Source organism: Dryobates pubescens, chromosome Z (genome assembly GCF_014839835.1).
Source record: "Dryobates pubescens isolate bDryPub1 chromosome Z, bDryPub1.pri, whole genome shotgun sequence".
NCBI lineage: Eukaryota > Metazoa > Chordata > Aves > Piciformes > Picidae > Dryobates > Dryobates pubescens.
In genome coordinates this window covers 16,318,152-16,333,655 of record NC_071657.1, presented here as the reverse complement: position 1 = coordinate 16,333,655, position 15,504 = coordinate 16,318,152, and the positions used below count along the sequence as shown (strand labels likewise).

Here is a 15,504-nt window from a genome sequence, read left to right as displayed (position 1 = left end):
TGGCTCTGGCAGGGGGTTGGACTAGATGATCTCTCAAGATCCCTTTCAATGCCTAACATTCTGAGACTCTGTGATCCTTTCTTTAATGAATTTACACTGTATTTTCTGTAACTGTAACATAAACTGATATTCTAAACCATATTTCATTAAATCAACGCATATAAAGCATAGACAGTTTCTCAACAATGAACTGATAAATATCTCGAGTATACTTCTGATGCAGAGAAATGATTGCTCTAACATTTTAAAAATATTGGGAGAAAGCAAGCCCCCAAAGTAGGAATATATGTGCAATAAAGACAATGCATCTGAAAGTTTTAAACCCCTCTTCCACCTTAAAAACTAATCTGAATTCCCAAAACCTTGTTTTGGATTGAACAGAGACGGAGTGTCATATTAGGAGTATGTGTTTGAAAAAACACTCAATATGTAAACATCTCAAGCCAAAAGATAATATTTGAAAATGGGTTTGCAATTGCAGCCATGAGATGCATGGGTATTGTGAGATTCAAGATTAACACTGGCTGGAAACGATCACACAAAACCCTCAGTGTACTATTCACACAGCACTTACAAGATGGCCAAGGGATCAGACCCAGCCAGCATGGATTTAGGAAGGGCAGATCCCGCCTGACCAACCTGATCTCCTTCTATGATCAGGTGACCCGCCTGGTGGATGTGGGGAGGCCTGTGGATGTAGTCTACCTGGACCTCAGCAAGGCCTTTGACACCGTCCCCCATAGCAAACTGCTGGCCAAGCTGTCAGCCCATGGCTTGGATGGGAGCACACTGCAATGGGTTAGGAACTGGCTGGAGGGCCAAGCCCAGAGAGTGATGATGAATGGTGCCACATCCAGCTGGCAGCCAGTCACTAGTGGTGTGCCCCAAGGATCAGTGCTGGGCCCTGTGATCTTTAACATCTTTATTGATGATCTGGATGAGGGCATTGAGTCCATCATCAGTAAATTCGCTGACAACACCAAGCTGGGGGCAGGAGTTGATCTGCTGGAGCGTAGAGAGGCTCTGCAGAGGGACCTCGACAGGCTGGGCAGATGGGCAGAGTCCAACAGCATGAGATTTAACACATCCAAGTGCCAGGTTCTGCACATTGGCCACAACAACCCCATGCAGAGCTACAGACTGGGGTCAGAGTGGCTGGAGAGCAGCCAGGTGGAGAGGGACCTGGGGGTACTGGTCAATGGTAGACTGAACATGAGCCTGCAGTGTGCCCAGACAGCCAAGAGGGCCAATGGCATCCTGGCCTGCATCAAGAACAGTGTGGCCAGCAGGAGCAGGGAGGTCATTCTGCCCCTGTACACTGCACTGGTTAGGCCACACCTTGAGTACTGTGTCCAGTTCTGGGCCCCTCAGTTTAGGAAGGATGTTGACTTGCTGGAATGAGTCCAGAGAAAGGCAACGAAGTTGGTGAGGGGTTTGGAACACAAGCCCTATGAGGAGAGGCTGAGGGAGCTGGGGTTGCTTAGCCTGGAGAGAAGGAGACTCAGGGGTTACCTTATCACTCTCTACAACTACCTGAAGGGAGGCTGTAGACACACCGATGATGGTCTCTTCTCCCAGGCAGCCAGCACCAGAACAAGAGGACACAGTCTCAGGCTGCGCCAGGGGAGGGTTAGGTTGGATGTGAGGAAGAAGTTCTATACAGAGAAAGCGATTGCCCATTGGAATGGGCTGCCTGGGGAGGTGGTGGAGTTGCCGTCATTGGTGGTTTTCAGGAGGAGATTGATGGGGTGCTTGGTGCCATGGGTTAGTTGTTTAGGTGGGTTGGATTGGTTGATGGGTTGGACGTGATGATCTTGAAGGTCTCTTCCAACCCGGTTTATTCTATTCTATTCTATTCTATTCTATTCTATTAACGGCTTAGTTGTACTCACCAACTGTTTGCCAATCCAGTCATATTCATAATCAAACATATAGCCTTTCCGATCAAGTAAGTCTGTGAAGAGCTTTCTTAAGTAGTCATAGTCTGGCTTTTCAAAAAAATCCAGCCTTCTTACGTAACGCAGATACGTAGCCATTTCCTCTGTATAAATAAGAAATGCACACAATTGCCATAGCTGGTTTAATGGCACTCAAAGCACAGTACTTATTGCATTTTAAAGCATGTTCTACCTCATCAGAAAACATGAACAGTTGTTCACCATAAGTCTGTGAATCACCAGAATGATTCCAAGCATACCCTAAGAAGTCATCCCCCCCACTAACTTTCCCTTTGCATTACCTGTGAAGATCTTCTATTCAACCTTCTATTCCTGATGCACAGTGTACCAAGAAAGCAAGGAGAGAAATGCCTCTTTCAATTTTTGATCTCCAATTAATTGTACAAAGAAAAGCCTTAGGAAAGGTAAAGAAGGGGTCATGTGAACGTGCAGGGTGGACTACACCCCAAAGAACAGCTATTACCAGAATGTAACCTTCCTTTAAGAGAAGATCCACATGTTATGTTCTACAGTGGACAACTTTCCTGACAAAAACCACTCAGATTATGTTGAGTTATAAATGTAGCAAGACTATAGAAGGCTGCAATAGCACTGAATATTTCAAGCATCATGTTATGTAAGGAAAAGTGGCAAATGTTTGGAACAGAAACACTGCAGAGAAGTACTAGGGTTACCTGAGCTCTTGGAGAATGACTTCTGACCAGTGTCAGTTTAATATCGCTGTTTAAATACCATATCAGCATACAAATGGAGATTCATTTGGGTAGGTATTACATGGAAATTACAAAATTCTCCCAGTAGTGGAGACAAGCAGGGAGATTTCTGAAAGGGCCTGGACCTGTGAAGATAAAATGAAAGAGCTTTCCTACTTGCTAAAAGAGTATGAAGTGCAGACTGTGCAGTAGCAGCCAGAACCTTCTAGTTAAGCCAAGAGTTCCAGTACAAATGTCTTCAAAGGTGAGCAAAGCATACAGATCCCCTATTTTTGATAATGGGTTTAAACCATAAGAGACTTCTGAGAACAACTCTAAGGAAGAAGCATCTTTATGCACAGGAGATTACGAGGATCCAAGGGCTGAAAGGGAAGACCCACGAACACCTGAAGCACAAGCTTCAAATCCCATGAAGAAATTGCTTAGACATCTGACTACATTTGCAGTAAGGCCTCCAGGAATGAAATGAACAGCATGTGTAACTACAACAACCTGAGAAAAGAACAGATGGTGAGAAGAGAAATGTTAACAAGGTTTCACAAAAGACCAAGTCCTACAGGTCCTTCCACTCCAGCAAGTATTATACAGAAGAAATAATGTATTGGAAGAGTGAAGAGAACAACAACCTAAACATACTGAAATTCTGGTTCCTTTAGACTGCATCTGTCCATGCCTTCTGTTACAAACCCAAACCAAAGCAAACAAAAAACTCCAAACAAACCAACCCCCTCACCCCCCCCCAAAAAAACCCAAAACCCCCCACCCCAAAACAACAAAAAAGCCCACAAAAAAGTAAACAAAACCAAAACAAGACAAAAAACCACACAACAAATCCCAAACTAAAACAGCCCCAACCCCAAAAACAAACAAAAAAGAAAGTAAGAAAACCAGACCAACAACAATAAAAGCAACACCCCAAACCAAACAAAAAATAACCAAAGGAAAGAAACAAAGATATTACAGTGGTTTGGAACAGAGTACTACCACAACTTCTTGCAGTTTAGTATGGATCAGGTGAAGCACTTGATCTGAGACCCAAATACCAGGTGAACACTGCTCTTAAAAACTATCTTCTTTAGGAACCTTTGCAGATCACAAAAGAGTGGGAAAAACCCCACTTGGCAAGCCATTCTGAGAGAAGCAATGATACCTTACAGCCAAGCCAAAAAGGCTGTCCTCATGGTTCCAACATACAAGAGAAGATACCTCTACATGACTAGAAAGTCAGAGGATGAGTAAGGTTAAAAGTAGGTACCGACAACATTTACTAATTCTGTGAAGAGGTATGTAAGTCAGAAGCAGCACAATGGTATCACTGGACATCCACCCTGTGTTAAGTCTGGAGAAGCTGACATTTTATGGTCCCAACAAGGTGCTCTAAAGAAGACAATCTTTTGATAGAGAATGGCTGAGAAGTGCAGAAGCAGTGCTAAGAATTAACTATGGTATGTTAAACTCTTTCAGAGATAGTGGGGTAGAAAGAGGGAGAAGTGACATTTTGAGATCAGTTTGATAAAAGAAAGTCTTGAGGTAGCATCATATTGGTGCTGTCAAGAACCCACCACAGAACAATCATAGGGAAACTTTTGACAAATACAGAGTATTTTAGGCATAAACAGATGGAGACGTGAATAGGAGGAAATCCTTGGTACTTGAGATCCAACTCCAAAACCAAGCAAGACTTCAATACTAGCAGAGGAGAGCAGTGCTTGAAGAAGGTGAAATGATGCTAGGGAACTCTTTAATCAATACTTTCTCAATGTAGATTGGAAATCAAATCATGCATGACATGTCTTCAGAGGTGTGAAAGCTGGAACTGCAGCTGAACCTGTTACAATTATCTGACTCAAAAAATCAAGTACCTTGTCATGTACTTGAAGCAGGAACTCCAGAGTTTAAATCTCACTCATATCTTATACAAGGCTTAACACACTCCAAAATGGTACAATTCCACAGAACAGGGAATGAAAAAGAAAAGTCTTTCACATGTCCAAGACCAAGTATCTTCCAATGATACCATAGTTATCTTGCCTTATGGAATATCAGTCAGCTAGCTCAGTCTGCTGGCTACCTGAAAAGAGCTGAAATGATGGTGGGTACACTTCCCATTCTATTCTGTCATCAGTGTCAAAGGACAGGAGAAGGCAGAAAATCCATGGATATCTGACACACAAACTACCACATACAAGACTTCATTAATTCTGAATTTAGTCTTTTAAAAGATGTAAGAAAGAAACAACTGTCAAGTGTCTTTTTCCTGTTCTATTTTAAGATTCATTCCTGTCAACAAGCACATATCTGGTTAAATTTGATGGAAACAGGCTACTACATCTATATTTCCACTTGCTTATTTCCAGGAACTGCACCATATATACCTTAAATTAGATATTTAGATGATTCTAGCAACTACATTAAAACTAAAGTGCAAAACATGGATGCACTACTGGATGTAGAAGATTTCTATTTTGTCAATTCACCAGACTTTTTGATTTTTAAAAAAGAAGAAAGTGCAAAGAAAAACATAAGAAAAATTGGTAAAGAACTAATTTTTACCATAGAGTGGGAAAGAACTTCAAAAGGTCACCTAGTACACCACCCTATCCCACTGAAAATTGGTTACAGCCTTTTCTAGTTTGTTTTCACACAACTCCAACCAAAGAAGCTCCATAGTCTCCCTGGTAATGATAATCTCATCGTGTTTTTCACTATATTTGAAACACAGGAATTCAAGTTTAAACCTAATTGCTCTGTATTACATCCATTACTTTGTTCCAGCTGCTGTGGAAGTAGCAAACTGATTTCTTCGGTGTTTGTAGCAGCCAAAAGGCACAGAAGTTCTTACCCACACAATCTTGACCAAACAGATCTTTATCTTTGGTGATAGGTATAGCAAATACAGCATGGAAACCCTCCTATTTCATTATGAGATACCCTTAAAACAGGATATATTTTCTTGAAATACAGTTCCCAAAATTTAACATACAGCTTCAGCAGAGGCTTTCAGATTTGAGTAGCATGGAAATGACAGTTCATGCATTTTTCAGGCTATATCCTATTTACATAATCCAATTTAGCATTTGTTCATTTTAGAAAGTAGCAGCATGACACCGTTCACTTGCATTACTTTGTGACTGACTGAGTCATTACTTAAGAAATATTTTCCTACTCAAAATTCTTAATTCAGATTTGGTCCTATATTCTTACACCATCTTGAACTATATCTTATCTTTCTAAGGCTGTATTTGAAATCTCTCAGAATGCTTTCATTCTAAGCCCACATAATTAAAACTTGATATTTGAAAGTTTAATAAAAATTCTCAATTATACAAAGCACCCAAAAATACTTCACAGATCCAACACAGATCTCTGTGGAGTACCATTTCAAGTTTTGAATTTGGCAACAATTTGCTTCCAATTGTTTTATACTCTTCTTCCTGCAGCAGATCCCTTCTTCAATACATTTTAAGATTGCTTATGAGGATATTTAAAGACAGCAGGAAAAGCACTAAGATTTTATGACATAAAACACCTGTTCTCAAGGTCTGATATGAACAGGATTTCCTTTCATAAGAGGAAGTCAAATTAGCTTGTTGTGAGCTACTCTCAAAAAATCCATTTTGCTTATCAATGATACTGTGACTACTTCTCAAAGTGTTTACTTTTATTTTGACAAAACCATGTCCATGTGATCTGTATGCACTCCCTGCACAAGGTGACTAGTCCAACTTTATGAAAATGTCATATTGGATTCTCTACAATTTTCCAATACTTCATTGCTTCTCCATGCACTGAAGGAGAACTAGAAGTGACACTTGAAAACACTTACAAATATTATTTCAAGCTGTTCCTAATGAAGGTTATTTTTAGAAGCAGGACAATACCAGATTTGAGTTGAAAAATTTACTACATTTTATGTAGAATAAAAGAATAACCCAATTATCACCGTAAGAATGTATAACATAACTTTAAGTGTTTCCTTTAGAGGAATCTCCCTGAGGAACATGAGAATTAGCTTACTGCTACTTCACAGGATAATTCATGCATCCACACCATATTACACAAGACCCATATTTGGAAGCATTTTTAAAACCATATTTTAAACAATTAGCTATTCAAGCTTCATTTTGTACATCAATATACAACATTTTTATTAACAACAGCCAATACCTGGGAAGTTTTCACACAGTACTTCTATAGGGGTTGCTCGTTTTGTGTCTCCAATTTTCTGGTAACGTTCTTTTAATGTATCAGCCTATGATACAAAAAGAAAACAAACTTCTTAGGTCATACCGTTTGCAGACAAACTTCCTAAAAGAATGATCATGGCAAGAAAAGCTGATATGAAAATAGCACAGAGTAAGATATTAAAAACTACTACCTTTAAACCTTGCCATGGAAGGCTTCCTCTGAGAAAATACATAAACATGTGACCTAAAGCTTCCAAATCATCTCTTCTACTTTGCTCTGAAACAAAATTCAAATAATATTAGGATATTCAACCTGCATAATTTTACATTCTATTTTAGAAGTTAGCTTTCAAATTATGTAAAAATAACCAGAAGGTATAAATAACTTGAAATCAAAATGAGCACTTTGTGAAGCCTCTTGTATAGTATGAGCTCTACTGAGAATACAGCTAAAATTTTTTGAAGTGCATGCTGCAGGTATACTCATCTCAGCAGTACTTCAAACAAATTCGCATTGTAAGAAATTGTTCTCATTTTAACCATATTTTTGACCCTTCACATACATAACCACATTTTACTTCCAGTATTTTTTGATCCATTAGTTGTGAACTTGATACAATTTAAGCAAGATTTAATTGAACTGCATTTTCCTCTATAGAATCTTTGAAGAGACTGTATGCATCTCAGCAACCACACAGAATATAAGTAAGCTAAAGGGGGCCTGAAGAAGGCACAGAAATATTAGTTGATCAGAAAATTAGCATGAAGAGGCAGGTACATGCAGGCTGCTCTAACACCTATCTGACCTAAAGGCTGCTGCAGAATACAATGGCTGGCATGGCCACAATTTTTTACCCACAGAAGAGCAGGGTCAGTCCTTCAATAATATCACAGAAGGTTAAAGAAAAAAAAAGAGTAACAAGCAAAAAGCAATATATTCAAAGTTTTCAAAATACATTCAATATTGTTTTAAAATAAAATTCATTATTATTAGGAAAACGAATATAATAGAGAATATGAAGAATCTTTAAATGCCTAGTGGAAAACTGAGTTTTGTATTTTCAACTGACTTCATTCCATACTACTGTTGAAACAACCATTACATGGTATATGTTTCATACTAACAAGTAGTATTTACTTTGATTAGTATTAGCTTTGATTTCCTTCCTGACACAACATAGAAAAATGAAATATTAACATTGCTTCTAATCAGCATTTTCACAAAGATAGAATAACTATGCTTTGACAACACAGACTGAGCAGAAAAGGAAAAAATCTTTGTTAGATTTTGTGCACAGGAAAGTTAAGAAAGCCAGTCTGACTTTGATCTGAACAACTATTCTAGTTAGATTCCAAAGTGGGTCTGTCCCACCAGACCCACGGACAAAGGCACTCACACACATTCAAATAAGCAAAGCATACTGCATGTCCCTTTATTAATTTCCAGTGATTACACAGATTTAGGTGGTGCACAGTAGTATGACAAGAAACAACAGGTTCAAGCTTGAATATAGATTTCATCTCAACATGAGGAGAAACTTCTTTACAGTGAGGGTAAGGGAGCACTGGAACAGACTGCCCATTGAGGCTGTGGAGTCTCCTCTGGAGACTAGCCTGGAGAAGAGGAGACTCAGGTGTGACCTTATTGCTCTCTACAACTACCTGACGGGAGGTTGTAGACAGACGGATGTTGGTCTCTTCTCCCAGGCGGCCAGTACCAGAACAAGAGGACACAGTCTCAGGCTGCGCCAGGGGAGGTTTAGGTTGGATGTCAGGAAAAAGTTCTATACAGAAAGAGTGATTGCCCATTGGAAGGGGCTGCCTGGGGAGGTGGTAGAGTCGCCATCATTGGAGGTTTTCAGGAGAAGACTTGATGGGGTGCTTGGTGCCATGGGTTAGTTGTTTAGGTGGTGTTGGATTGGTTGATGGGTTGGACACGATGATCTTGAAGGTCTCTTCCAACCTGGTTTATTCTATGTATTCTATGTATTCTAAAACCTACCTGGATGCATTCCTGTGCGGACTACCCTAAGTGATTGTGCTTTGGCAGGGGGTTGGACGTGATGATCTCTAGAGGTCACTTCCAACCTCTAATATACTGTGATACCAACCCGAACGCAATCATAGACATGAGAGTCAAGGTGCTACTGCTTTTCCCCATTATAGCTGTGTCAGCCAGAGGATCAGTAGGAGTGACTCTTCACAGGCATCCCTATGGAGGCAATGTGGCCCTTGGTATCACAGCTGCCCAAGCTCCCAGGGAGAAGTCTCCCCTCTTATGATACTGTGGTCCAGCCCTTAGTCCCTTTACACGAGGCCAGCACATGCAGGCAGAGGTGCCAGACTCCACTTACGTGAGTAAAGGTTCTTGCGCATGCTTCTGCTTGGTTTGCAAGGGGAAAGAAGAGATGGGGGGTGGGGGGAACCACAGGCACCAGTGGGGGTCATTACTGAAGTCCCAACAGTTGTTTCCCAAACTGCTTTGCCTGCTTTCCTAATTAGCCTTCCTCCAAGACTCCTTCCTGCCAGTTCCTTATCCTCTGTCTACACATTCAAAAATATGCAAGTCAACATGGACCACTTCCAATCATCTAGTGTTAACCTGTTTTAATACATGCCACATTAACCTGTCCTAACACAACAACATATTTTCACAAACATATTGCATATGGAAACCAATTCCTAATCTTCATATAAAAAGAATCCAGTGGTTATTTAGTTTTCTAGACCCATCTTCTCATTTGAACATTGAGTAAACAAACACTAACGAATTAGTAAGAAAACACATAAGTATGGTAGTCCACAGTGTGGGCTACATCTAGATGCTTGCTTCATCACACATCTGCCAGTTGTGAGTCTTTCACAGTCATTTCTTCTTCAATTGTTTCTGTGTTTTCAATTCCTTTGCCCATATTCTCCTTGTTGTTGTCCATGCCTCCATTCTCGTGGTCCATTGCTGCCTCAGACAATTTGGTCTCGCCTGAATTTCTCTGCAAATCCTACAACATCCCATATGCTATCTTGATGCAACATGCAGGTTAAATGAAAGCAGGAATAAGCAGTGCAGTTCTGTGCCTAATAGGTTGCAAAAGCAAAATTAAAACTCTTCTTCACACACACACACAAAAAAGGCCCACAAAAAATCCCTTGAGGTAATTGCTCCTTCACTGAGAGTCTTTTCTATGAAAACAGAAACTTTCTATCTTTACACTGCAATGACATCTAATTAAGAAGATTATTTTTCTTCATTAATGAGCTTTAGACCATTGGAGAGATTTCTGTAGGATAGATGTATGGGAACAACTTCTGGAATATACCATCTGAACTCATAATGCTCTCAATAACCTATGAAAAATTGTTTTTTTAACTTTTAGGGTCATTAACATTTAGAATTAATTTTGAATTCTTCACTGATCACTCAAGATGGAATTCTCCAACATAAGCCTTAGAATTAGGAAACCAAATTATTACATTGCTATTGTTGGAAGTACCTCTGAGAACTGGAAAATAACTAGCAGCAGACCAATTGGAACACAAAAGGATTTCATTCATCAGCTGGAGGAAGAGCTGCTGATCATATGCATCACTATTTAAAGAGATTGAGAAGATCTGCTGCCTAAAAGGTACTACAATTGTAAGATTTCAAGAAAAACAAAGCTTTAAGGCAAACAGATTCTCACTGGGATCACCTGAGTCTAGCTAAATTAGTAAGAAATTAGTAACAGTTACTTAGTCTGCAAGTTGTAGATAAATATATCATATCAAATAGGTTGTTTTTAATACAGAATACAGACTCATTCAGCAGGCTACCTGCAGAGTCCTCTTTTTTTTTAGCATTGTAGTGGTTTTGAAACACATTAATATTCCCCACTATCAGAATCATGAGTTTACATTTTATGACAGTAGGGTGTTAGTATTGGGGGCAGGTGCTGATCTGCTGGAGGGCAGAGGGGCTTTGCAGAGGGACCTCGACAGCCTGAACAGGTGGGTAGAGTCCAACGGCATGAGATTTAACACATCCAAGTGCCGGGTTCTGCACATTGGCCACAGCAACCCCATGCAGAGCTACAGGCTGGGGTCAGAGTGGCTGGGGAGCAGTCAGGCTGAGAGGGACCTAGGGGTGCTAGTTGACGGTAGACTGACCATGAGCCTGCAGTGTGCCCAGGTGGCCAGGAGGGCCAATGGCATCCTGGCCTGCATCAGGAACACTGTGGCCAGCAGGAGCAGGGAGGTCATTCTGCCCCTGTACACTGCACTGGTTAGGCCGCACCTCGAGTACTGTGTCCAGTTCTGGGCCCCTCAGTTTAGGAAGGATGTTGACTTGCTGGAACGAGTCCAGAGAAGAGCAACAAAGTTGGTGAGGGGTTTGGAACACAAGCCCTACGAGGAGAGGCTGAGCGAGCTGGGGTTGCGTAGCCTGGAGAGAAGAAGACTCAGGGGTGACCTTATTTTTCTATACAGAAAGAGTGATTGCCCATTGGAATGGGCTGCCTGGGGAGGTGGTGGAGTCACCATCACTGGAGGTGTTCAGGAGGAAACTTGATAGAGTGCTTGGTTGCATGGTTTAGTTATTAGGTGGTGTTGGATGATAGGTTGGACACAATGATCTTGAAGGTCTCTTCCAACCTGGTTTATTCTATTCTATCCTGGACAGCAGATTCTCAGTGGCTCTCTCACTTTCCTAGGTCTTGAACACGTGGGTGTGTCCTTGCTTGTTTTGGGATCCAGATGGTATTTCTCCGTTCCCTTTCTTTCTGTTTCATATATATACTGACATAATCTGATACTTCCATAGTGGAGGAACAACATCTTCTGTATAAATCACCTGAGAAAACTTTCTCTTTTTATTCTCCTCCCTTTCTTATCTCTTGGTAACAGGGGAGGGAGGGAGTGGGAGGGAGATGGGGGAAATGAGGGAGTTTTTCTTCCATCTCGCACTAAAACCTTAACATTCCTTTTCGATACCCAACGCAGGGCACAAAAAGCAGCAAAAGCAGCTGTATTTAATTAAGACAGAAAAGTATTTAATTTAGCAGGAAAGTGCTGCATTGAAGTACACAAAGAATGTTTCCCTTCACGATAATGTGTTCACTTTCTTGGCTCCACTACCTTTTGGTGGCATTATATGAGCTTTCATATAGGCTGTCATGCATATTTTGTTTTTGCACACCCTCTGGTAACTGGTTTCTTTTATGATGCTTGTATTTGTCACCCTGACAAAATGGCTTAAGGTGATCATGATACTGTGTCATTGTGGCCATAACTAGAAAATATCATAGTACTCTAGCAAATATTGCTGTGTTATAAAGGCAGGATTCTTTTTCCACTTTGAGTCACTAAAGGAACTGCTCAAGTGACACTGGTATACCATATTTCCAGTGTAAGAGAAAGCAAAAAAAATGTGTTCCAGTAGGCCAGGTCTCAGATATGGTTTCAATCCCATAGTGGAAATAAATTTAACTGCTAGCCACAGAAAAACACTACTTTGAACATATGGCCATTACCTCTAATAAATACTAAATAAAAATAAACCTTTTATCCATCTCCTGAACTTCATCTGCAACTACTATAAAAATAACTACTTAAATTGGTAAGAAAGTAGGGAAAGTTTTCTGCTCCTCACATACTACAGAACACGTTATTACAGGCACAGGTTGCTCAAAGAGGTTGTGGAGTCACTCCCTTTGGAAATACTGAAAAGCTATCTGTAGAAGTTGATGGACAAAAACTGAGGCTATCTGTTAGACCTGAGCTTTCTGATGAATCTGCAGTTGTGGGACAACATAAAATAAAAGACATTAAATTGCCGGTTGCTTCTCAGACTGTGCATCACAGACAACACAGAACCAACCGGGATTCTTTGTTGGTCATTCAGAATCTGATTCGTCAGTTGGAGAATCTCTAAATCTAAATCTACTCTTCTCTAGTTTTAAACCATTGCCCCAAGTCTTATCACTACAGCTCCCTCAGCCTGTCTTTGTAGCAGAGGTGTTTTCAAGCCCCTGCTCATTTTCATGGCCCTCCGCTGCACCACTGGGTCCAGATTCTTGCTGTATTGGGGGTTCCAGAGCTGGACGCAGTAGTCTAGATCAGTTCTTAACAGAGCAAAGTGGCAGAATCACTTCTCATGCTTCTTTTGATGCAGCCCAGGATGCCATTGGCCTTCTGGGTTGCAAGCTCATGTTCAGCTTTTCGTCCATCAGCTTCTCCATGTCCTTTTCCACAGGGCTGCTTTGTACCACCTCCTCTCCCAGACTGTATTGATAGAGAGAATTGTTCTGACCCAGGTAGAGGACCCTACATTTGTTCTTGTTGAACCTCATGAGGTTCACCTGGGCCCACCTCTCCAGTTTGTCCAGGTCCCTCGATATCCTGTCCCTCTGACATATCAACAATACCACTCAGCTTGGTGTAATCTGCACACTTGCTGATGGTGCACTCAATCATGCTGCCAAGATCACTGACAAAAATACTAAATAGTACAGATCCCAGTATAGACCTCTGAGGGACACCACCTGTCACTGATCTCCATCTGGAATTCAAGCCCTTGAGCAGCACCTTCTGGATACAACCAATTCCTTATCCATTGAACAGTCCACTCATCAAATCTGTACCTCTCCAACCTGGCAAGGAGGATGCTGGGGGAGACCATGTAAAAGGCATTGAAGAAGTCAAGACAGATCACATCCATAGATCAGCCCCTGTCCACTGATACAGTCACTTGGTCATGGAAAGCCACTAGGGTTGGTAAGGCAGGATTTGACCCTATTAAAGACATGCTGGCTGTCTGGAACCACTTCCCTGTCCTTCATGTGCCTCAGCATGTCATCTGGAGAGCAGCCAGGCAGAGAGGGACCTAGGGGTGCTGGTCAACGGTAGACTGAACATGAGCCTGCAGTGTGCCCAGACAGCCAAGAGGGCCAATGGCATCCTGGCCTGCATCAGGAACAGTGTGGCCAGCAGGAGCAGGGAGGTCATTCTGCCCCTGTACACTGCACTCGTTAGGCCACACCTTGAGTACTGTGTCCAGTTCTGGGCTCCTTAGTTTAGGAAGGATGTTGACTTGCTGGAACGTGTCCAGAGTAGGGCAATGAAGTTGGTGAGGGGTTTGGAGCACAAGCCCTATGAGGAGAGGCTGAGGGAGCTGGGGTTGCTTAGCCTGGAGGAGACTCAGGGGTGACCTTATTGCTCTCTACAACTACCTGAAGGGAGGCTGCAGACAGGCAGAAGTTGGTCTTTTCTCCCAAGCAACCAGCACCAGAACAAGAGGACACAGTCTCAGGCTGTGCCAGGGGAGGTTTAGGCTGGATGTTAGGAAGAAGTTCTATACAGAGAGAGTGATTGCCCATTGGAATGGGCTGCCCGGGGAGGTGGTGGAGTCACCATCATTGGAGGTGTTCAGAAGGAGACTTGATGGGGTGCTTGGTTGCATGGTTTAGTTGATTAGGTGGTGTTGTATTAGTTGATAGGTTGGACATGATCTTGAAGGTCTCTTCCAACCTGGTTTGGTCTATTCTATTCCACAAGGATCTGTTCCATGATCTTCCCAGGCGCAGAGGTGAGGCTGACAGGACAGTAGCTCCTAGGATCCTCTATTCTACCCTTTTTAAAAATGGGAATAACATTTCCTTTTTTCCAGTCACCAGGGATTTAAACCTCACTTCCATGACTGACAAGGTAGAGTTGCTCTCTATATGAATAAGCAACTAGAATGTGTTGAGCTTAACCCAGGAGGAGATAAGTGTTGAAAGCTTATGGGCAAGAATGAAGGGACATGCAAACACAGGTGATAGGGTTGTGGGTGTTTACTACAAACCACCACACCAGGAAGAAGCTGTTGATGAGGCCTTCTACAGGCAGCTTGAAGCAGCCTCAAGATCAAGTGCCCTGGTGCTCATGGGTGACTTCAACCACTCTGATATTAGTTGGAAAGATCACACAGCCAAGCATAAACAGTCCAAAAGGCTCCTGCAGTGCATTGGTGACAACTTTCTCCTTCAAGTAGTTGAAGAGCCAACAAGGAGAAGTGCAATGCTGGACCTGATATTAACAAAGGAGGACTGGCTGGCGATAATCTTGATTGTAGTGACCATGACATGGTAGAGTTTAATTTTAATAGACAAAAAAGCAGGGTGATAAGTAAAATTTCAGCCCTGGACTTTAAGAGGGCTAACTTCACCCTCTTTAAAACTCTACCTAGAAATATCCAGTGGACTAGGGCTCTGGAAGGAAGGAGAGCCCAAGAGAACTGGTTCAAAATTAAACATTACCCCCTCTGAGCTCAAGAAAAATGTATTCCCTTGAGAAAAAATAATGTGAGAAGACCTGCATGGATAAGTAAGGAACTCTTAGTAAAACTCAAAAAGAAAAAGGAGGTTTACAACATGTGGAAAGAAGAGTCTGCTCAACTGGGAGGATTATAGAGATAGAAGCAGAGAATATAGAGATGCAACAAGGAAGACCAAGGCCCTCTTAGAACTGAATCTCACCAGGGGGTGAAAGAGAACAAGATGAGACTTTTTTAATGCATCAATGATAAAAGGAAGCACAGGTAAAAGTTGGGCACACTATTGAATGATATGGGAGATACGGCAACTGATGATGCAGAAACAGCAGAGTTGCTGAATGCTGCTAAGACCAGCCCTT

At 41.7% G+C, this 15,504-nt stretch overlaps 1 protein-coding gene across 3 annotated transcripts in view; it reads right to left on the bottom strand.

Moving 5' to 3' along the window:
* Positions 1-15,504, bottom strand: part of CSNK1G3 (casein kinase 1 gamma 3) — a 64,134-nt gene that overhangs the window by 19,557 nt on the left and 29,073 nt on the right. For all 3 annotated transcript variants that reach the window (XM_054178542.1, XM_009900648.2, XM_009900650.2), the window contains exons 6-8: positions 7,050-7,135; positions 6,839-6,923; positions 1,893-2,041 (exon numbers count right to left, since the gene is read on the bottom strand). In XM_054178542.1, the coding sequence (XP_054034517.1) occupies positions 1,893-2,041; positions 6,839-6,923; positions 7,050-7,135 (320 nt within the window). The remainder of the gene's footprint in view (positions 1-1,892; positions 2,042-6,838; positions 6,924-7,049; positions 7,136-15,504) is intronic.